This window comes from Thamnophis sirtalis, unplaced genomic scaffold (genome assembly GCF_051295495.1).
Source record: "Thamnophis sirtalis isolate CommonGarterSnake01/CBP01778 unplaced genomic scaffold, rThaSir2_p1.2 scaffold_3, whole genome shotgun sequence".
NCBI lineage: Eukaryota > Metazoa > Chordata > Lepidosauria > Squamata > Natricidae > Thamnophis > Thamnophis sirtalis.
Window position 1 is genome coordinate 14,578,978 of NW_028261383.1, and position 24,281 is coordinate 14,603,258.

General features: G+C 43.0%; 1 protein-coding gene across 1 annotated transcript; it reads left to right on the plus strand.

Annotated features, from left to right (window-relative positions):
* The first annotated feature begins 21,323 nt into the window (after positions 1-21,323).
* LOC148047253 (uncharacterized) lies at positions 21,324-23,138 on the plus strand. The gene is made up of 2 exons (XM_087708009.1): positions 21,324-22,911; positions 23,054-23,138. Exons 1-2 carry the CDS (start codon positions 21,530-21,532, stop codon positions 23,136-23,138), a joined length of 1,467 nt encoding a protein of 488 aa, XP_087564135.1. The 5' UTR covers positions 21,324-21,529.
* The last annotated feature ends 1,143 nt before the right edge of the window (positions 23,139-24,281 follow it).

Genomic DNA, 24,281 nt, shown 5'->3' on the forward strand with positions numbered 1-24,281 from the left:
GACGCTTCACTGTGAACTTTGAGGAACTCCATGCAGCTTAGGAAGCCTCAGATATATTCAGCACTGCTTAATTGCTGGGTCCCAGACCATGCTGACCCTGCCACACCATAGGAGACAGGAAGAGATTACAGGAGATAGGCAACCCCTCAGATGACCAGGCCCTATGTTATGGAGGATTTTATAGGTGATACTGAACACCTTAAATTGCAACCCGAAGCCAAAGACAACCAGTGCAGTTCACAGAGCAGAGGGGTTATATGGCACACGTAGGCAATGCCCAAAACTGCCAGTGCCACTGAAGTGTGGATTGTCTGTAGCTTCTAAGCAGTCTTCAAGGGCAGCTCCATGTAGAACACATTGCATTAGGCTTCCAATTACATGGTTAATTTTGTCCCCAAAACAAAATCATGTAAGCTTACTTTGCCTGAAGTCATCCAAAGGGGTTCCATAATTAAGAGTGGATTTAAACCAGAATCTCCTGTTCTAATCCAATACCTCAGCTATTGGCTGACTAGGTCTCAGATCCTTCCTTAGGATCTATTTCCTTAGGTTCAAGCTATTCTACTGACTTATTTCAGCTTCTCTTCCTCAATTACCCTGAATCCCATTTTCCATCTATAACTCTGCATGAGGGTGCGCTTCCCCAATTACTGATGTTGCGCAATCAGTGGAAGATCTCATAGACTCTCATCTCCTGCTGAAAAAGAAAGTGGCACCCGTGGTCAGGAGGGCATTTTGTGTCCATTCTTGAACTGGAAAGCCTTGCTTAGTTCCAATTCCCAGATGGATTACTGTAACACAATCTATGATGGGTTGCCCTTGAAGAGTATTCAGAGGCTGTAATGGTCGAGAATGCTGCAGTCCAGAGATTTGGGGCATTTCTTGTTATGCCCATGCAACACCACTGCTCCATGACCTGCACTGGGTCCCATCTTTTTTCTATTGTTTCTACCCACCTCCCCAAATCTAGTAGGGAAGGTCCTTTGATTAGGCAATGTAATCTTCCTGGTTCCTGGAGTTGTGGAGTTTTTCAGTGGAAGAACTGAAGAATAGCATCCCATGAAGTTTTGGATGGTCCCAACTCTATTAGGGCTTCACAAGCCACTAAACACCTATCCCAAAGAGGCTTCTTCAGCTCTGACTAAATAGTGGGGAATGGAAGAATTTATACTCCTTGGAGACAGATGGTTATTTGCATTCTTTTAGTGAGTCGTTAAGGTCACCTGGAGGTTTATCTGTGTCATCAGGGTCACGTGAGTGGTGCAAATGAGTGTGGAGCCTTCTTGGAACTGCTGAAAGGACTGTGTTGTAGACTGGAGAGAGATGATGTCATATTCCTCCCCCTCTGTTGAGAGAGAGCTGTTCAATTTTGACATAGATGGCCTCTCTGACCCCTCTTTCAAACCAGCGGTCCTCTCAGTCCAAAATGTGGATTTTGCTGTCTTCAAAAGAGTGGCCTGTGCCTTTTAAATGCAGATGGACTGCTGAATCTAGTCCTGATGGGTTTCTTCTCCTATGTTGTGCCATAGCAAAGTCCACATTTTAGATGGAGAGGACCACTGGCTTGAAAGAGGGGTCAAAGTGGCCACCAAACAGTCTTGCCTTGCTTTCCAAAGGACCCCTTTGCAAAACCAGAGTGGGACTCATGCCTATAAAACCTCCAACACCCCTTCTCTAAATATTTGGATTCCTCAACCTCTCTTGAACTCTTGGCATCCAAAGCCTTAGTACCCATCAACCTGACATTAAAAAAAGAAAAAAATTAGAACCCAGAGACACCAGGAAACTGGTACCCAGGCAATTACAGTAGAAACCCATGCATTGAGTCCACTTCCAAATGGACTTCCATATACTGGACCTGATAACCTCAAGTATGGACCATTTTCTGCCCATCGCCATCAGGATGGTCCCACCCAGTGGTGGGGTTCAACTGGTATAACAACCAGTTTACTTCTTCACCCAAACCAGTCCAAACCAGCTGAACCCCACCCCTGGTCCCACTTATCTCCTAAAATCCATCTCACTCAAATTTCCTGTTCTGCTTTCTATGTAAAGGTTTATGTATTCATGTGTTCACCATCAAAATAAGAAAAGTAACCCCTTCAACCAGTGATGGGAGGTGAGGTTTATGGCTGGTGAGGCCAGCGGGCAAAAGCCGCCCTATGTCTGCCAGCACAGGGACTTCGGCGGGGCTTTCGGAAAGCTGCCCCTGAAGCCCCGACGCGTCCCACTCTATGGCCACCACATCCGCCATAGAGCAGGATGACGGCCATAGAGCGGGACACGTCAGCCACGCCAAAGCCCTGGCGCGGCTTTCCAAAAGCCACCCCCCGAAGCCCCAACACGTCTCGATCTATGGCCACTGTGTCCACCATAGAGCGGGATGACGGCCATAGCGTGGGATGTGTCAGGGCTTCAGGGGTGGCTTTCAGAAAGCCACCCCTGAAGCCCCGATGTGTCCCACTCTATGGCCACCATGTCGGGCTTCGCCGGGGCTTTCGGAAAGCCACCCCCAAAGCCCCGACGCATCCCGTTCTATGGCGCAGCTTTCGGAAAGCCACCCCTGAAGCCCTGACACGTCCCGCTCTATGACCACCACGTCCACCATAGAGCGGGACGCATCAGGGCTTTGCGGGCAGCTTTCAGAAAGGCCCCCAAAACCCCAGCGTGGCTTTCCAAAAGCCACCCCCGAAGCCCCGACATGTCCCGCTCTATGGCCGCTGCGCCGGGGCTTCGCAGGGGCTTTTGGAGAGCTGCGCTGGGGCTTCAGGGGGGCTTTCTGAAAGCCACCCCTGAAGCCCCAATGTGTCCCACTCTATGGCCACCGTGTCGGGGCTTCGCCGGGGCTTTCAGATAGCTGCGCCGGGGCTTCAGGGGGGCTTTCCGAAAGCCGCCCCCGAAGCCCTGACGCATCCCACTCTATGGCGCAGCTTTCCAAAAGCTGCCCCTGAACCCCGACATGTCCCACTCTATGGCTGCCGCGTCCGCCATAGAGCGGGACGCGTCGGGGCTTCAGGGGCAGCTTTTGGAAAGGCTCCCTGAAGCCCCGGTGCAGCTTTCCGAAAGCTCCAGTGAAGCCCTGAAATCCCGGCACGGCGGGGCTCTGTTGAGGCTTTCGGAAAGCCGCACCGGGGCTTCGGGGGGGGGGGGGCTTTTGGAAATTTTGATGCCATTATAAGTCTTATCTATGGGCAATTAATCAAGCTCTACTGGCTCACTGTGCAGCTTACGGGGGGAAAAAAGAAGGGTGTTAAGTCACCCCTTTTTTAGCTCTTTAGGATTTTTCAAAGGATTTCAAAAAAAAAGAAAAAGAAGAAAAAGCATTGTAACGAAGCAGCTCTGCATATTCAGTGCCGTCTTTGACTTCTCTGTATCAGAAATAACAAAGTTGATAAGAACAAAGTCTTGTAAACTCTTCAGAGAAGTGAAACTAATTAATAAGAAACTGCTGGCTGGCTGTTCCTCCCTTTGAACTTTTATCACTGCTTTTGCAGAAGAATTAGGAATGTGGCATTGTTACGAAGAACGCACAATCGCCATTTTAGGAGCCAGTTTCTTTTAAGAAAAAAAAAGCTAAGTACACGAAGGAAGCTCTTGTAAAAAATGAAGCTAGGATTTAAAAAAAAAAGAGATAAGGTTCTCAGATACGGACTCTGCTTGTATTAAATTCAGATAAATAGTTCAAATATTGTCCTAAGTGGAGGTATCTTACTTTGAGCCGTGAAGAAGATGGCTAGGAGTTTCCGGCACGGAGATAATGATTCAGCCTCGGCTGGCCCCCCTTCCCTTTGCAGCCGAAAAGGCTGCAAACTTCAAAGGAAAAGCTCTTGCCAGCTGGATCTTCTCTCCCCCTCTTCTTTGCTTGAAGAGTGAGGTACCTGCCAGATATCTAGGCAGATAACACAACCAGAAACCCGGGGGCAAAAAATCCAGGCAAGACTGGGGGAAGAACGCATCCCTAAGTTGTACACCTGTAGTCAAATTGCTTTGTTTTTCACCGGTCACTTTTGGGAAGTGAGGGGAGCTGGATGTCAACTTGTCAAGTGTTGCCATGACTACTATCAAGTGGCATAGAGAAGGGAGGAAAATTCCATGCATACTTTTGGCTAGAGTCAGGTATCATATTCTTAGAGCTGCTCATGTCCATAACCTGCCGTAGCATCTTGTTGATGAATATGAGTTATGACCAAGGCAGAGGGGAGGGGACACAGGGGTAAAGTTCTGACTCCATTAAGTATAAATCAGTTTTGGCTCTGCAGGAGTACACGCCAGAATGTTGATCCTAATAAATGAATGGATTTCTTTTGAACTTTGTCTGAAGGCTCATAAATTAATTAGGTCATCTTCTGGGAACTTCACAATAACTTTCTGGACATGTCCTGATAGGAAGGACCACACAACCACTAAAGAACAATGTCCCAGGGATGTGTATTACTGATTTTTCATTAACATACTTTTCTCTAACTACCCTGCACATGGAGACCCACAGAAGTTCAGCATCCCAAGAGAAGATGCTTCTCACTCTAATTATAACTATCCCAGTCTTTGAGACCTCACTGGCTATTTCTCGAGTAAACATCAGCCGGAAGCAACATGGAAGAGATCTTGCATTAGAAAAAGAATATATATGTCTCTGGCCATGCTGAATGCTTCCAACTATTTTAGGACAGGCAGGGACTGTGCTCTTGAATGTACCTTTCTATCCTTTCCAGGTGAAAGTTGTTTGTTTCTGTCAGAATCAGGAAAACCATTGGTATTTCTACCTTGTGAGAGTATTTTGCATTCCTCTAACTCTTCTGGAGGTTCTTTTTAACAAATTGAACGGGGTTGAATGAATCATGCATCTCTTGCTTCTGCTTCTGATACTGTTGGTACAGCCAGACTCTGCAAAGCTCAGAAGGAAATGCCCACTGAGTTTGGAGCAGCAGGATAGAAACAAACCTTGGAGCTACTATCGGCCAGGAGACCATCTGATTAATATAGTCATCAGTACAACAAAAACATCAGAAAAAGTGTTGCCTTTCAATGTGGCTCCTTCCAGTCAGTCTCACTCGTAAGTCATTCATGGTGATGGACTTGGATTCCCTCCATTTGCAGTTCTAACACTCCTGTTCTTTTATTCTTACTTTATATATATATAGTATACTATAATATATATAGTAATATATTACTATATTGAAGGACCTGTTTAATTTACTGAATAATTTTGATTTCCATGGCTTCCAACACTGGAGGTTTTTAAGAAGAGATTGGACAATCATTTGCCTGTAATGGTTTAGGGTCTCCTGCCTCAGCAGGAGGTTAGACTAGAAGACTTCCAAGGTCCCTTCCAACTTGATTATTCTGTTATATTTGTATAACCACTCATTGATATTGACTATCTGATCCTTAAAGGAAAAGAAGCTGACTTCCTTTTAGAATAGCTTTTATGGGCTACTTATGAAACATCTTTTTCCTTTCATGATGGTTTGGCTTTAATAATTGAATGATTTTGAATCTTTCCCATCTTCTTGACAATCAAAGACATTAAATGGTGATGGCTATCATTTGCTTCTGATTTTGGATTAGTTTTATACACAATGAGCTAAGAATAATAAAGATAGTGGAGACAAAGAAGGCAAAATTGAAAACTATATTTTGTTATTGTTATTGTTGACTATAATAATGTGAACATTTTTACAGTGATATATTTTTTGCAGAAGTACCTTTCTTCCGCTATATTTTTGCTATTCAATTGATCAACAAGAATGAAAGGCTCCTGTGCAATCTCACTCTGGGCTATAGCATCCATAACAACTATGTCAACAGCCTGGGCACTTCAGAGGCCTTGCTGGACATGCTCTCTACTGGAGAAGCCAATGTTCCCAACTACAGCTGTGGAAGGAAGGACAACATTCTGGCTCTTCTGGATGGAGCTAAAATGGACATCTCCATACAGATGTCAACACTGGTTGGTGCCTACAAAGTCCCACAGGTAGGTAGGTAGGTGTGTGTGTGTGTGTGTGTCTGTGTGTGTGTGTGTGTACTGTGCTATCTCGTAAAGTGAGGGTGGTGGTAGTGGTAGGAGTAATAGATCCGACCAGAACTTCTTTATGGATTTCAGGAGCTGCTTTTCAGCATGACCATTTTAGGTGTCAGAAGGAATTGGGATCCACATTGGGGAGGAGGTAAGAACCAAGGAAGACACTTCCTGTCATGCCAATAACCCCATTGCTTTGTGTGCTTTGGCTGCAGATTTGTGAAATTAAGGAGAATCTCTGTGTCCAATCAAAGGGTCTTTGATTGGAATTTAAAATTCATCCACAAATAGAACACACCCAATCACATCATCTGAGAAATATAATGTGTAGATAGAAGGATTTCAGCTACTGCTGTCAGAGCTGAATTGAGAAATAATACAATTTGATCTTTATCTAAAATCAGGGCATATACAGTGATTATTGGTGTTACATTAAAGCTATGGAAACATACAGGCTCCTCAAATTCTTGCTATTAGAAGAGACAAATTTTCAAGTAAAGACTTCTTGGATTGTACAACTGATAAACTATACCAGGAGCTCTAGTGTCCCTGTCTCTTATACAACAGCTAAAATGTTTGCTGTACAAAGATTCCAGGATATCAAAGTAGAGAAAGATGTTTACTGAGTAGCCTCGGTAAGGTTGGCACATTGAAAGTGATGAACCACTAGAAAAAATATGCTCCAAATTCAAAGTATTTTAACACAGAAATACTGATACATCTTAGGGAAGTATTTATTTTACCAAGATTTGAACAGCTAGGCACAATGGTTAAATATAGAGGATTTAATCAAGTCCTTTATAATGAATGCATTTGAATTTCCAAAGTTGGAGAAGACATTACACATCTACAATTCAAAAATCAAAAAACAATTTTATAACAAAGAGAGAGAGAGATCATAATCTTTGAGTGCTACTGTGTAAGACAGTAGCATGATAACATTTGCAGTGGGAGAAGACATTACACATCAACAATTCAAAAATCAATTTTATAACAAAGAGAGAGAGAGATCATAATCTTTGAGTGCAACACAGTAGCATGATAACTGACTGGGAAAGAACCTTAGAAAGAACCTTTAAGAACCTTCTTAAAAAAGGAACAAAGCCTGCACCAACAACCTTTAGGATATCAAAACAACATTTTCCCTATGTAGTCAAAATTCAAAAAGTATATAATACTGCCCTGTATTGGTACAAAACAGTTCCGTTGACATCTGCATGTGTGAGTGTGTTTGCATTAAATAATAGGGGTCATACAGAGTTATGATTTGCATACTTTATTGTTTTTATTTAATTTATTTCTTTTATTCTATTTTTATATACAGCCTTGTTAATGTCCACATTCTACCTTGATGGGTCCAGTGGCTAATGCACCATAAACTATTCTAAAATGATGATGAAAACTAAGCTGGATTTCTTAAAAGCTAGACTCTGACTTTGACCCCAAGTATAACACATCTTCATTGCTTTTTCAGATTGCTTATATGTCTTCTTCAGAGACTCTGAGTGATAAAAATCAGTTCCCCTTTCTCCACCAAATGTCCCCCAAAGACAGGATCCAGTACCCAGCAATCGTCCAACTGCTCCTCCATTTCAGATGGACCTTGATCGGCCTCTTTGCTTCAGACACAGAGAACGGAGAGAATTTCATGAGGACTTTTACTCCTTTGCTTGTCAGGAATGGGATTTGTGTTGTTATATCACAACAATTCTCACCAACAGGCTACACAGCGTATCTCAGGGAAGCCCTCTCCAAATGGAGACAAGTCAATGTCTTTGTGCACTTCATAGAACATGATCCCTTATTGGACAGAATTCTTCCTTTTCATTTAATATTTATGCGATTATCAGAACCCATTGAAGAGAAAGTCTGGATCATCACAGGATTTTTGCGAGAGAATAGAAATGAGCACAGACTTTACAAATATGTCCATAGTATATGGGCCCTTCAAATTCAGTTGAAAGACTGGAGACAACATAATCCAAAACCACTTTTTGTTGACCGCCAGTTTGAAGATAAGTATTTTCACTGTTCTTTTTCAAATCGTGGCTTTTCTGTCAAAGGCCGGAAAAGATGCACCGAGAAAGTGCCACTGGATACTGAAAGGGGAAGAAACAGGAGACAAATGATTCATGTTGAATATGTCCACTCTATCATTCTGACTCTGGCCCACGTCTTGAACAATGCGTATTCCTCCAGATCTAGGAGAAGAAGGAAGCAGGGTGAAAAGAGCTTGAAGCCTCCAAAACTGCAGCCATGGCAGGTAAGGCATCCCAAAATAAATCCATCAAAATTAAGTTATTTCTGAGTAGGAATCCAGAGGAGAAGGAAGGAAAACATCTCAACTTCCTTGTGCTACAAAAGGCCAGCATGTTTGGTCAATCTAATTGCTAAGGGGATAACTTTCCAAACAGCTGGCACCACAACCGATAAACTTTCATATTAGACACTGATTTTTTAAAAAGGATGTATGCATTTTAAAATAAATCCCTGTATACGTGGTTTCATGATCAGCATCATATAATTGTATCTTTATAAATTTGATGTATACCCTGAAGCCTCCTAGCCCATCAATCCTTCCACTCTGCAGGAATCCCAGTTAAAGCTTTTCTGACTGATGTCTGTTTGGTTTTCGCATTAAGACAATAAGTGAAGGAGAGACTGAACTTCTCTGGTTCACTGGCTCAGCTCTAGAACAGTTCCTCTTTTTAAAATATTTTTCTTATCATTCAGCCAGATTCTTCTCTCTTGTGACTGAGTTTGTGTTACTATGTCTGATCCTCTGGAGCAGTGGTGGGTTGCTAATCCCATTCCAACCGGTTCGGTTGGAACGGGGCCGGCGGCGTGCTCGTGCATGCACGCAGTTCACACATGTGTCTTAGCGCCTGCGCGATGCTCCAGCTGCTCGCAGAGAATCGCGCAGGCGCTGTATGTGAAATGCGCCTGCGTGGAAGCACAGAAGCCTTCAAAGACCAGTAAGGAGCGCGGGCGGGCAGGTGGGCCCTTCGACGTTCCCAGAAGTTACTTACTTCCGGGTTCGCCAACCAACCGGTTCGCGGGGACCGCCGCGAACCGGTTGAAACCCACCCCTGCTCTGGAGTAACAGTGGAAAGATCTGAAGCTTCTGTACAACAGCTTTTGGTCATTGAAAAAAAATGTTATATTCTTCCTTCTCCAAATCAGAGATTGTGTTATTAAGAAAATGTGCTCTTAGAGTCCTACTGATTCTAAGCTCCCAGAAACCAAAACGGCTCTTCTTGCTGTTGCCAACCCGTTGGGCCTGTTTTTCAGCCTCCCGAGCCCCTGGAGGCTTTCTTGAAGCCTGGAGCGGGCAAAAATGGCGTTCCCCGTCCCCCAGAAGGGCAAAAATCAGCTGACTGGCATGTACATGTGTGCCGGAGCTGACAGCTGGTGTGCCAGCAAATATGGCTCCATGTGCCATATGTGGCACGTATGCCATAGGTTCGCAATCATGGGCCTAGAGTATGATCAGATAAGGGTGAGGATGCCTACAACTGTGTATGAGGCAGAGACATTATAAAAAGATCATCCCTAACTCTTCAAGGTGTAAAAAAGAGTTGGTGGGAAATTAGTACATTCAGACTTGACAGATTCTTGGGATGTAGCCGTCAAATAAATGCAATTTGCTCAAATGGTAATATTTCCCACTGGGTTTAAATGGGGAGATTAGCCTGGCAACTATCTTCTTGACAAATCCAAGGATTCTCAAATTCACCCTGTTGTTTTCAAGGAGTTTGTGAACCATCTCTTTTTTATATTGTTCCATTTATTTGTCACCTTCTTTTGTTTCCCATAATTGATCAATTTTGTCAAGATATATTTTGTCAGTCTGACAAATTTTGCTGAACCTTTTTTGTTCACTTGTGAAGGGTATTCCAATTAAGCATATTTGGAGATGAGATAAATGTGAAAAGCTTGCATGGGATAAAAAAAAATCCCAATGTATAAGCTTTCTAACTTCATTGATGCTTCCATTCTAGTTTCACCCATATTTGCAGAAGAGTGAATTTTTCAAACATTCCAGCCGGAAAATGTACTTGGACCAAAATGGAGAAGTAACAGCAGATATGGACATCATGCTGAATGTGATTGTCTCCAAGAAGGATGCCATCCTAATGAGACTGGGCAGTTTTGAAAGACAGCGACTTATTATCCAACGAAATGCTCTGTCACAGCTAAAATTACACAAAAAAGTGAGTGAAATATTGCTTTCTTTACCAAGCCTTAGGCCCCATTTTCTTTTTTATTAGCAGATTTTTATTATTATTATTTCCCTTCTACAACACCTTACAGTCATTACATCAACATTGTTATGTCATCATACCTGTACATGTATATAATATTTTGCTTCTATATTTACACACTTTATACACAGTTCTATATATATTTCTATATATTGTTTTTTGGCTTAATTAATTTTATTCCTGTTTTGTAGCCATTTGTACCAATTGTTCCAAATTTCATAATATTCCTCTTTGTCTTTTAATTTCAGTGTTAATTTGTCCATCTCTGCACAATCCAAAGTTTTTTTATCACTAATTCATCCGAGGGGGTATTATTTTGTTTCCAGCATTGGGCAAATGCTATTCTAGCTGTAATTAGCAGATGTGTTAATACGTACTTAATTTTCTTTGTATATTTCCCTTTGATTATTCCCAATAGAAAGATTTCAGGTTTGTATTTTATCTGTTCTCCTGTAATTTCTTGCATCCATTTCCAAATTTTTGTGCAATATTTTTGTGTTTCTGGGCAGGTCCACCATATGTGATAATAGGTCCCTTGTACTTTTTTACACTTCCAGCAGGTCGGCTTCATGTTTGGGTACATTTTAGCCAATCTTGTTGGTGATAAATGCCAACGATAAAACATTTTGTATATATTTTCTTTAAGTGCTGTGGATCGTATTAGTTTATAATTTGTGTTCCAAATTTTTTCCCAATCCACTAGATCTATGTTATAACCAAAGTTTTTGGCCCACGCTATCATGCAACCTTTAACTTTTTCTTCTTCTAATGTTACTTCTAATAAATATTTGTAAATTTTCATTATGAATTTATTTTCTGGGCCAATTAAAATTTTATCTATTTGTTGTAATTCTGTGTATATTCCATATTCTTTTACGTCTTTTTTGTATCTCGATTGTAGTTGGAGATATGGCCACTAATCTATATTTATATTTTGCTCCTTTAATTCTGGATTTGTTTTCAAATTCCCGTGGCTGTCTAAATTTTCACTATATCTAACCATTTTTGATAGATCTAGTGTATTGGAATGTGTCATGGCTTCCATAGTGGAAAGCCATGTCGGTATTTTCATGTAATGTTTTTCTCTAATTTTATTCCAGACCTGTATCAGTGCATCTCTAATATAGTGTCTGTGAAAGTATTTTTGTTTCTTTTTACCCTCTTCCCATAGGAAAAAATGCCATCCCATTTGCAAATCGTGGCCCTCTAATGTTAGTATTCTTTTATTTTTTAAATTTATCCAATCCCTGATCCATGTTAGTGCTGCTGCTTTGTAGTAAAGCTCCAAGTCTGGGAGTCCCATACCACCTCTGCTTCTGTCATCCTGTAGAGCTTTCAACTTTATCCTAGGTAAAATAGGTATAATAGTCTGGGTAGTACATTCATTTTTAGCGCTGCTATTTTCCCTAATTATGTTAGTTGTAGTTTCCCCTATAGTTCTAGATCTTTTTTTATTTGTTGCACTATTTTTTTATAATTAGTTTCTTTTATAGTTGAGCACTTTGCAGTTAGCCATATTTCAAGATATTTAACTTTCTTTTTCACTTGCAGTCCTATTAGTCTTTCTAATTCTTTATTTAGTTCTTCCTTCAAATTTTTAGTTATTATTTTAGTCTTTTCTCTATTAATCTTTAACCCTGCTACATCTCCATATTCTCCTAGTTCTTGCATTAAGCTATTTTCTGTTTCTATTGGGTCTTCTATAATGAATACCAAATCGCTATTTTCAAGTGGCTAAGCCTAGTCACCAAGATAGATGACTTTCACTGAGAATTGAAACCTTTAGTACTACTCACAGATATGTTCTTCAGAAAGCATAATACGGAACCTCTTTTTAAACTTCCTTGATGCCCACTTTTGCTGCTCAGTGATCATTTTTTAATGATGCAGACCATCAAACAAGTGAGGAACCCTCAAATGCAGGAATTGTGTTGCTTAGAGCCTCAGGTTCACTTATTCCTTTTCCTCAAATAGTAAAGAAGAAGACAATTCTGTTGATTGGTCCCTAGATTCAGATTTGGACTGAATTTGATGAATTGGATTGAGTTTTCATTGGTCTCATTAGGAAATAAGCTTCCTATTGTCCTGATTGGGGAAAACGCCCCTAAAATGGCAGAGACGTGGTTTATGATATTTTTAAGCAGGGTTATGCATACCTCTATTTCACCCCATAAGAAAAAGTGGAATGGCTGCCTGCTTTTAGGAAAGAGTGACGCTTTCAGTTCACATGAAATCATAAATATACTGTTTTGATGTGAGATATGTCCTGACCCAGAAAACTGAAGCCCTGAAGAATGATTTTGATCCAAAGGAAAGTACTTCTTTATATTGGAAATACAGAGGGACAGTTTGAAAGGAAATGCAATTGAGATGTGGCCTTTGGCTTGTAAGAGAGGACTTCATCTGAAGATCCCTTGAATGGCATTGTTTATCTCGATTGTTAGCTACTTTAAGTCTCTCTGGGTCAAAAGGAGACTCCAAATGTAACTAATAATAAAGGTAGCTGTGTTTTTCCATGTCAGTTTGTGTTGTTGTGGCCCAATGGCAGCCAGTGGAGCTGGCAGAAGAGTCAGACAGTGAGGAGGCTGAGGTGGAACATGGGCCAGTCCGGGGGCTGAGGATAGCTCAGACGAGGGCTCTGTGTTGGAGGCAGAGAGGGAGCTAGACAGCAGTGCGGCAGGGAAACAGCTGGAGTGTGTTCCCAATGTGCACATGTGCAGAGCTGCCAGAAGACAAGAACAACTAAGAAAGCAGGGCCGACTTAGGAGTAAAGCCACATCTTGGAGGTGATTGGCCCTTCCCATATGAAATAAAAGAGGAGCAAATGGGGAGAGGGCTTTTGCAGGAAACAATTTGTTCATTTGGTCATTTCAAGAGTGGAAAGTTCTGTTTGTGCCTATAAGAGACTCGGTGCCAGGTTTTGCCTTGCTCTGCATTTGGAAACTAGTTATTTGGCAGCTCGCCAAATGAGATAAGGTGTGTGTCAACGGCTAAAGCGACTACTATCAACTTGAGAAGGGGGAGGGAAATGCCATGCATGCTTTTGGCCAAAGTAAAAGTCTCGTATTTCTGTACTGGGATGTGAATGCGCATGTCCAGAACCCTGCCATAACGTCCTGTTGGAGACCCAATGGTGAGAGAACCAATTCACCCTTTCCTTTTTCCAATACACCTCACAGCCCCAAAAACAGGGAACCAGGGGGATTTTCAAGCCCTAATAGACTCAGGCTGCACAAGATGCTTGATTAACCTAACCACAGTCCTGAAACTGGGGATCAGAGCAAAAAGACTGGCCCACCCGATCCGGTTCGAGCAGGTCAACGGGTCCCTAATGGGAGGAGCCTATTCTACCCACCTGACTTAACCAGTGAGGCTAGAGCTAGCAGATCACTGGGAAGTAATTCAATTCATAATTTTCCCCAAAATGACAGACGTAGTCATACTGGGACTTTCCTGGCTAGACAAGTGTGGACCGACCATCTGGTGGCAAGGGGGTACCCAGCAGACTTAGGATATTAAGGGTCCCCCAATCCCTCCCACACCAGCAAGCAGAAACACCACCCATGCTGGAAACCCCCCAAAAGAGCCCACAAGAAGAACTGGCAACCACATCTGACAAAACCCCTGAGGCCAAACTGATTCCAATGGAATTTCGGGACCTCGCAAGCTCACAGGCACAGAGAGACAATGGGCCGCGTGGGAAAAGGAGGCTTTCGCAGTGAGATGGGCACTGCTAACCTGGAGACACCTGTTGGAAGGGGGCCAGAAACCGTTCGAAGTCTGGACTGACCGCAAAAACCTGGCAGTGCTCAGGACCCCCACAGAAACTATCACCCAAACAAGTCCAATGGGCTCAATACTTCAACTGTTTTGATTTTGTTTTAAAGCACATTTCTAGCTGACGCCCTCTCCCGCATGCCTCAGTACAGATGCGAACAGGAACACGTAGTGGACACCATGATTCCCTCTACCTAAACTGCTGCCCAAGTGACCACCAGATGGCAACGTCGTGACCGGCAAGATCAATTTGCAAGTGACCTAACCACTAGGCTCAAAACTGAACTGCTAGCAGACCCCTGGTTCCAAAACAACCAACACATCTTGACAAAGAGAGATTACCTTGCATGGAAGGGGACAAAACTCTACGTCCCAGAATCCCTACATACCCTAATTCTCCAGAGGAGTCATGATGTCAAACCAGCAGGCCACTTTGGGTTCCTAAAGACTTTACACTTAGCCTGGAGCAATTCTGGTGGCCTGGCGTGAAGAAAGATCATCAACCCAGTCACAGTGCAATTGAAACTACCTTGATTGTTGGGGAAGATACACCCAGCATTTCATAGCAGCCTCTTAAAACCCATGATTGGATCCACTCTGAGACCACTATCACGGGAGCCCCTGGGCCCTATGGTCATAGGGGGCCAAACCCATTATGAAGTTCAGCGTATCCTTGATTCAAGGTGACACAGGAGACAACTCCAATACTTAATCAAGTGGAAAGGCTACCCCTTATCAGAGGCATCTTGGATGAAAAGTAGAAATATCCAGGCTGATCACCTTATAGCAAAATTCCATGCAGAAAATCCAAGCAAGCCTGGGGGAGGGATACATCCCTAAGTTATACACCTGTACTCAAATTGCTTTGTTTTACACAGGTCGCTTTCAGGAAGTGAGAGGAGCCGGATGTCAACGTCTAAAGCGTTTCCATGACTACTATCAACTTGAGAAGGGGGGGGGGGAATGCCATGCATACTTTTGGCCAGAGTAAAAAATCTCATATTTCTGTACTGGGATGTGAATGTGCATGTCCAGAACCCTGCCATAACGTCCTGTTGGAGAATGTAATTGATGACCTCAGCCAGAAGGGAGGGGACACAGGGGTAAAGTTCAGATGCCATTAAGTGGGATTTAGTTTCGGCTCCACAGAGGTCCGTGCCAAAATGTTAGTCCTAATAAATAAATGGGGTTTTTTCTAATCTTGTCTCGAGGCTCGTAAATTAATTAGGCCAACTCTTGGAAACTTCACAGTGTGTGTTGATAAACATTCCTCTGGAACACTGTTGGTTAAGCCTTGCAGACTGTGAATGAAAGGAATTCACAGTTGTGTAAATAAAAGGTTTTGCAGGGACCAAGACTCAGCTTCTTGCTTTTTAAGGAAGAACAGGTGTCACCTACTTGCAGTTCTTCAATAGAAAAGACTTCTTCTTGGATACCAAGCACGACCTTAGAAATATCCAACTCTGCCACAGGGCTCAGATGTATGTCCCATGTGCTGTAGCAAAAGATTCCTGACTTAGCCTTTTTGAGGGAAACATTCTTATGGCCTCAGTTCCCTCTCCCTTCACTGCAGTTCTTGAAACTAGGCAGCTTATTTTACTCTTATGTCATCTCAGCCATGGGAATTGAAGGAATAAATATAAAAATAAACAAAGAACATCTCCTTTAGGGTTATCAGTCCTCATTTTTAAGGCTTTTTGGCACAGAGTCTCTGAGATTCATGGAGAGATTTTCACACTCCTGAAATTAATCTAATGAATGAATGAACAAATTGTTTCCTGCAAAAGCCCACTCCCCTTTTGCTCCTCTTTTATTTCCTACAGGAGGGGCCAATTACCTTCCACCTGTGACTTTACTCCCAAATCGACCCTGATTTCTGAGTTATTTTCTTCAGGCAGCTCTGCGCATACACACGCTGGGAAGAGGCTCTAGCTGTTCCTCTACCTCACTGCTGTCTAGCTCCATAGGCACCTGATCACTGCCAGTCAACCTTGGCCCTGTCTCTGCCTCCGATGCAGGGCACTTGTCCGAGCCTTCCCCAGCCTCCAGGACTGGCCCATGATCCTCCCCAATCTCCTCACTGTCCGACTCTGCTGCCAGCTCCATTGGCCACTGGTCACTAGCAGGCCACAATACACAATGGTTGTCACTTAATGCTTAAATCTTTTCTTAATTCCATCCCTCCAGTATTAAGTAGAAAAGTCTTTTTTTTTGTAATGTGATATGCTGAAAACAAAATAGTGTACTAAAATGAAGGATTTACCAATATTACTTCTGTGAAGTTCCCAGAAGTTGATCTAATTAATTTATGAGCCTCGAGACAAAGTTCAAGAGTAACCCATTCATTTATTAGGCATTGTGGCATGTTCTTCTGCGGAGCCGAAACTGACTTCCGTTTAATTAAGTTTGAACTTTACCCCTCTATCCCCTCCCTTGTGTCTGTGTCATAAATCATATGCACCAACTAGGCTGTAGAAATATGAGATCCAACTCTGGCCAAAGGTATGCACGGAATCCTCCCTCCAATGCCAACCTAATAATAGTCATGGAAACGCTTTACAAGTTGACAACTTCATCTGTTTGGACTGAGTCAGTGATTTCATCTTTACCTAACTATAGCCCAGAGATTGCTAGCCTGATATCCCTGTAATTTTCCAGTTTTGATTATTACTTAATTCTAACATATTTTCTTTGCCACACCTTGTTTTTCTGCTTAGTCTCTGCCTCAGTCCAAATGTGGTGGAAAATGTCATCCTGGATTTGTCAAACGGAAACGAGAAGGAGAACCAGTTTGCTGCTATGATTGCATTCCTTGTCCGGAAGGGACCATCTCTAGTGAGGAAGGTGGGTTACACCAAAGAAAAGGATTGGTATGTGCAAATGGATCCATCCAGAGTATTTTCATGAAAATGCAAGTGAAAAGGCAGATTGAAGCTCAACTGTTTTCTTGTTTATTTTCAAACTGTACAATTTCTTCTCTAATGGGATTAATATGAAAAAGGCCTTGAAGGAGGGGCTTGGGAATTGATGGGTATGGCAGATTGGACAAGCATTACTATTGCTAGAGAAAATATCTCTTCTGCTTTTTAGTTTGGATATGTCCTTTTTCCCAGTAGTCGTTCCAGTTTCTTTGCAAGACCAGTTTCTCTGCAAGCCAATTAGATTTCACATTGCTGTATGGAAGGATCAAGGAAGTTTGTCTAGAATGATTAGTTGATTTATTATTTACCTATTCTATGAAGGTTCTGCACATTTTACAGGAGATCATTTGGGTCCTAAGACTTTTCCCAACTTCACAAACATAGCTCTATAGTTTTTGGAACATGGAATCCATTGTATTTTCATTCCGTAGAGAAATTAAGAAATGCATCTGAGAAAATGCTGCTGGTATCAGCTGCGATCCCAAGCAAATACTGTATTTCTTGAAATGTAAAAGGACAGAATATGAAATAAATATTGCTTTTGGTTTTCTCAGATACAGAAAAATGCACCAAGTGTCCAGATGACAAATATCCAAAAGAGAACCGAGCACAATGTATTCCCAAAGTTATATCCTTCCTGTCTTATGAAGAATATCTGGGCAACATCCTAGTCTCTTTTGCCATGCTCTTGTTCTTAGCCACAGGATTTGTGTTAATCATATTCCTTCAGTACCGAGAAACTCCCATTGTCAAAGCCAACAACCGGGACCTCTCCTACATCCTCCTGGTCTCCCTCCTGCTTTGCTTCTTGTCTCCTTTTCTCTTCATTGGTCAACCAAGAAAAACCACTTGCCTTCTCCGACAAATGGTTTTCAGCATCAACTTTTCAGTTGCCATTTCTTCTCTTTTGGCCAAAACAATCACAGTGGTGCTGGCTTTCCTGGCCACAAAACCTGGAAACCGAGTGAAGAGATGGTTGGGGAAGAGCTTGGCCAACTCCATCATCCTTTCTTCTGCTGCTATTCAAATTATCATTTGTTCCATCTGGCTTGGAGCTTTCCCGCCATTCCCTGACTCTGACTTCCACTCCCAGCCTGGAGTGATCATCCTGCAATGCAATGAAGGGTCCATTGTCATGTTCTACATCACCCTCAGCTACATGGGCTTCCTAGCTGCCATCTGCTTTACACTGGCTTTCCTTGCCAGGAATCTCCCCGGGGCCTTCAACGAAGCCAAGCTGATCACCTTCAGCATGCTGGTTTTCTGCAGTGTCTGGGTGAGCTTTGTGCCCACTTACCTGAGCACCAAAGGGAAATACATGGTGGCTGTTCAGATCTTCTCCATTGTGGCCTCGAGTGCTGGTCTTCTGGGCTGCATCTTCATCCCCAAGTGCTACATTATCATTCTGAGGCCAGACCTGAATACAAAGGAGCAGCTTACAACCAGAAAAAATATAGAAATGTGAGACAGAGGAATTTTAACTACCCAAAAATTCCCAACACATCAAATGTAGAAAATGTGCAAGTTTCTCTCAATACCTAAGTTGGGCCAATGATTTTACTTGTAATAAGAAAAGATGGCTGGAGAATAGTGTCCTTCACTTTTGAATCTTTTGTTCTTTGATCCTTAGCCTATCTGGGCCTTGAAATGTCACACATGGGTATTTGGAACATAATACTTATGCAATGGGAATGTTGTTTATATGCCAGAAATAATTGAGAGGGATGAAGATAGTCCTGGCCTGATCCAGAAGACCTACTCTTGCATTTGCAATATGAAAGTTTGTAAAGATATTTTTAAAAATCCTCCTGATATACTTACATTTATCCTCAAATTTAACAGTAATATGTGTATTTGGTAGTATTTTCTTTCTTGGCTGTATGATAGCTGTATCTTCCTATCATGCAAAAAGTTCTCAGCTTTCCTCATCCTTTTCTTGCTGGGTGAATTTGCAGAATGTAAGGCCCAAGCCCCAGTCACACCCTGAAATTAATGAAGTGTTTTTTATGGACAAGATTCCTTCAATCTTCTCCCAGAGAAGAGTCTTCAGGTCTTCTTTCTCCAGCCATTTTGTCCAGCTTTTCACTTAAAATGGATGTTTGGAATAAGGAAAAGGAAATGCTTTATCTGCAAGTTGTAGAAGAGAAGAGAAAAGAGAAGAGAAAAGTGGGCTTCAAAAATTTCAGCAACTGGTTCTCTGCCTGGTTGCTGGGTGGCTGTGGCCATGGTGGTTGTGGCTTAGTCGGCCTCCTGCACCATGGCTGGGGTGTGTGTGGCATTTTCACCATCCCCAGGCTCTGGAGGCTTTCCTTGAGCCTCTGGGAGGGCGAAAACTACCTCTCCCAGTCCGTTTTGTTGCTTTAACGTTTTAATATCTTCAATGAAAGTACTGAGACAGAGAGAGAGGTTAGTTAGACAGGGTGTCTTTTGTCTTGTCCCGGTTAGGATTTCTTAAGCAAATCCACTGGGCTTTCAACATGAAGCCAGAAAATTGGGACTTTTTTAAAAGGTGGAGGGACGCGGGAAAAATTGTTATAAAGCGTGCTTATCATGCTGAAATTGGGTCATCTGGTCACCCTAGGAAACAGGCCTGTTTCTGGCCTTCCAGAACTTCCAGGAGGCCCGTTTTTCCCCCTCCCTGAGCCTCTCCATGGGCCCTGCACTTACCTCATATCCAAAATGGGCCATGTGGAGACTCCTGGGAGGGCAGGGCAGGATGGGGTGGGCGGGGCCAACCAGGGGTAGGATTTGGAGGTTCTCCGACCTGGCCATATCGTTAGCTATGGGTTCTCTCAAACCAGGGCAAACCCGTAGCAGACCACTCCTTGAAAACAGCATGAATGTCACAGGGTTTTGCTCTTTCAAAGCAAAGTTAACCAGAAAAGGATTGAAAAGATGACATGAACAATGTTCAGTTGAGGGTGCTACTTTGTTCGAGAGGAAAATAAAAATAAAATTATTATAAAGATGGTGGTTGTAAAAATAGTAAAAAGAATACCAGAGTTGGGAAAAGAAAAAATTTAAAGAAAGGTATAGAGATATAAAGAAGTAGCTTCCAATATACTTCACAGCAGTTATACGTACAATTATATTTTAACCTTTCTCAGTAAATTTCATTGTGTCTCTCATCTTTCTTGACTGATCATCAAAACCATATATTGCAAGTTCAGGGTTTTTTCCCCATTTTTTGCACCAACATTCCCTAATGGGCTTCCAGTTATCAATAAATATCAATATTGCTCTTTAATCAAATTATTCAATTTGTCAATTTCCTCAAGTTCTGTCATAATTATTCTGTGATGTCAAATCTTTTCAACTTTACGAATACAGTAATCTTAACACGGTAATCACATATTGGAATACTCTTCTGTGGTAGTGTTCTAATTGTTTATCCATCAATCTTTTAAAAAAACATTCTTACTTCAATGGAACATTTATTTTTAAATACTCTGGATCAGTGTATGCATTTGGATCCAGATATTTTTTTTAGCTTTTTTTATATGTCTACCAAGCACGATCAAATTTCCCTTCATGTTGTTCATATTTTCTAATCTACAAAGCTGTCCAATCCAAAGCCCATGATTATTGCATAAAACTCCCCACCATTAAGATGATCTTAAGGTGGGCTAAAAGGCCCAATGATGAACCATAGCTCTACAGGCCATGTTTAATATCAAATACTCTGATTAAAGCTGAGGTTTTGCACCATTAAGCAGAAAACAATTGCTGACAGTTGCTGAAGGAGCAATAAATATTTTTACACATCTGGGAACAAGTCGACCCAGACGGGGAGTTTCCTGTTATCTTGCAAGATGGGCCTTGTTTATGTCACGCATGATCTATATGGTGCTGACCATGTATATTTTAGGAATAGTAACTGTTGGCCATCTGGCATAGACGGTTTTTGGTTCCTCTCATTGCCTTATATGCTTAAACACTGCCTCTATAGATGATGACGTAATTTGCACTATAAATGTATGGCTTTAAGGACCCTTCGGGGTTCAAACTTCTGATGTTTGTTTTGGCACGTTTGAACCTGCGCATTCAATAAACTTTTCCTATATTGCATCGCTTGGCTTCCTGGTCTCTTGATTCTACTACATTTTCTGGCACCCCAGATGGGACAGAGAAGCTAAGGCAATATTTTGCTGAGGGCCACTTTGCCCCATTGGGGTGTGGGGCTGCTGCTCCTTGGCTTCCAGGCGCCACGGGTCTTCTTTTGCCCCGGGAAGCAATAACAGCAGCCCGACCACACCAAGGGGGACACACATTGTGAGTCCAAGAACCCTGCAAACTTAGGAAAGGAGCTGTGGTGTTTCCTGGCCAGGATCCTTGGGGAGAAGACGTCTCAGGCGAGTATCTTGTTAATTGTATTGTACCTATCTCGTTTGAAGATAGAAGGAGGAACCTGATCACTTCCTCGGACTCGGGACGGCTGTCCTAACGAAGTCCAGTTAAGTTGTGTGGGTGGTTAAACCAGCGCAGTTCCTGCAGGTGGCCATTGAGTTCCGGCTTCTGGGGCCTCAGGTCGCTGGTAGTGTGTTAGGATGGGTGGAGGAAGCAGCATACCCAGCACACCGCTGGATTGCATGATTAAAGGATTTGACTCATATTTTAACCATACTGATTATAAAGTCCCTTATCCAAAATTGACTAAGGATAGGCTCATTTACTTGTGTCAGAACCAGTGGCCACATATGGGGGTAGGATGGCCAATGGGAGGAACGTTTCAAAACCAAATTATAGATGATTTAACTTCGTTAATTGCTGCAAACGAAGAACGCTATCCTAATCAGTTTCCATATATAGATCAGTGGGGAGATGCTGTAGCAGGGCAGGCTGATGAATTATTACAGTGTCAAGCTGAAATGGTTCGCCTGTGTGTGGCTAGACCGAAGGAAAAGGGGAAGTTGAGGTTAGCGTCGAGACGTGTCAAAAATGTAGCAGCTTCAGAGATAAAGGAGTCAGAGAAGAAAAGGATTTTTGCCCAAGACAAAGAGGAACTCTTCAGACCTCCCCCTCCCTATGCCTCAGCACCTCCGCCACCGCAGGGGGCTGTAGGCATTCCTGTGCCCCAGGCAATGGGTGCTGCTGTAGTGGACAGTGGAGATAAGGAAAGTGCTGTGGGGGCAGGGGATCCTCAGGCAACAGGAGGGGCAGTGAGAAGAAAGGAGCCCACGGAGGGTGGTTTAGGGGCTACGGGAATTAGAAGAGAAGGGCCAGTAACTAGACGATTGGGGGTGGAAAGGGCGAAAGCCGAGAGAGAGGAAAGTACGTTGCTAGAGGAAAAGGAAGGACTCTTTCCATTAAGAGTATCAGAACAACAGGTGGGCGTGAACGCCCAGGGAGATCTTGAATACCGCCCTTGTTTTCAATATATCCCTTTTTCAACTACGGATTTATTGAATTGGCGGCAGCATTTTGGTCCGTTGTCCGTGAAGCCTACGGAAATGACGGATCTATTCCAAACCATTATGCATAGCCATAACCCCAATTGGCGAGATATACAACAACTGCTAACTACGTTGTTAACGGCGGAAGAGAGAGAGAAATGTAAGGCGGGAATGCGAGAAGTTTTTAGGGAACGTTATCATACAGAAGCAGACAGGGCTCAGAAGCTTTTGGAAGAGGCACCGGAACGGGATCCTGGATGGGATCCTAAGGTAGCCGGTGACCTGGCAAAGATACAAACGTATCAAACCTTGATAGTGGCAGCTCTCAAGAAGGCAGGGAAGCCCCCTGTGAATTTGTCTAAGCCCTCGTTGGTTATGCAAGGAGCGGATGAGAGTCCAGAGGCATTCCTTCAGAGGTTGATTGAGGCTTATGAGTTGTACACTCAAATGGACCCGAGGGCTCCAGAGAATGTAAGGATGTTGAATGAAAGATTTATTGCGCAAAGTGCATTGGACATTCATAAGAAATTGCAAAGGTTAGAGGGAGCATTGGGAAAGAATACTACTGAATTGGTAGAGGTGGCTAGAAAAGTGTATGTTAATAGGGATAAGGTTGAGAAAAAGGACAAAGATGACCGTATGCATAAGAAGACAGAGTTGTTGGCGTTGGCCTTACAGGGAGGAAGGACAGGCTTGGGGCCAAATCAATGTGCCCATTGTGGATCTGAAGGTCATTGGCAGAGAGAGTGTCCAAAGAGGTTAACTCTTAGGGGACGTGGAGTGTTTAGGGGTCCGCCCGGGCGATGCCCGCTGGGCCGCAGCATGGCAGGTCGAGGGATGCCTGGGCGAGGGATGATGACGGGCCAAGGGGGGCCACCCAGACATCCAGGTCGTGGATGGGGGTCGCAACCGGCTCAGGGTCCAGGAGGAAGAGGTTTTAATGCTCAAGTAAATGCAGGAGTAGAGGGTATTGGATTGGCAGGAGTTGGTTGGTCAGAGTGACGGGGACCTGGCTTGGAGCAGACTCCCCCTGAGCCAATGGTTACTATGAATATTGGGGGTCAACAGACTACCTTTTTAGTGGACACAGGGGCTGGACGATCAGTAATAAATAATCCAATAACTGCCCCTGGTCCATACCAAATTCAAGTACAAGGAGTGTCTGGACAAGTTGTAGGACGTCAAGTCTTGGAGCCAGTCACTTGTACGTTCAAGGGCTCCAAAATTCAACATGAGTTCCTGTATATACCCGAATGCCCTGTTCCATTGTTAGGAAGGGATTTGTTGAGTAAGTTAGGAGCTACTATTTCCTTTGATGAGGGAAAGCAGTATCTCACAGTTAGCCACCGACCTGATGAAATGTGGAGGTTGATGGTGGTTAGGACATCTGAGGAAGAATGTACGGACATATGGAGGGAATTTGATGTACCAGGGCTATGGGCTGAGGATAACCCCCCGGGGTTGGCAGCACATCACCCCCCTATTATTGTAGAATTAAAGCCCCTGGCAACTCCTGTCCACATTGGGCAACGACCTTATTGGAGGGAAGCCATCCTGTCTATTTATGACTGTATTCTAACATACTTAGAGGCTGGAGTTTTGGTTCCTATTCAATCCCCATGGAACACTCCAATTTTGCCTATCCTAAAACCAGATGGGTCCTTTAGACCAGCGCAAGATTTGCGCGTGGTGAATGACAGGACAGTCACAATTCACCCGTCTGTGTCTAACCCATATACTCTTCTCAGTCTCATCCCACCTAATGCTACATGGTTTTCAGTGATTGATTTAAAGGATGCCTTCTTTACTATACCTATTCATCCGGTTAGTCAGCCATTGTTTGCTTTTGAATGGGAAAATCCGTATACGGGAACAAGGAGCCAATATAACTGGACAAGGTTACCTC

Coding starts and splice junctions, on each gene's coding strand:
- LOC148047253 (XM_087708009.1), top strand. CDS start 21,530: ATGGGTGGAGGAAGCAGCATACCCAGCACACCGCTGGATTGCATGATT. Junction 22,912..23,053: donor ATTCATAAGAAATTGCAAAG/GTTAGAGGGAGC, acceptor TTGGCCTTACAG/GGAGGAAGGACAGGCTTGGG.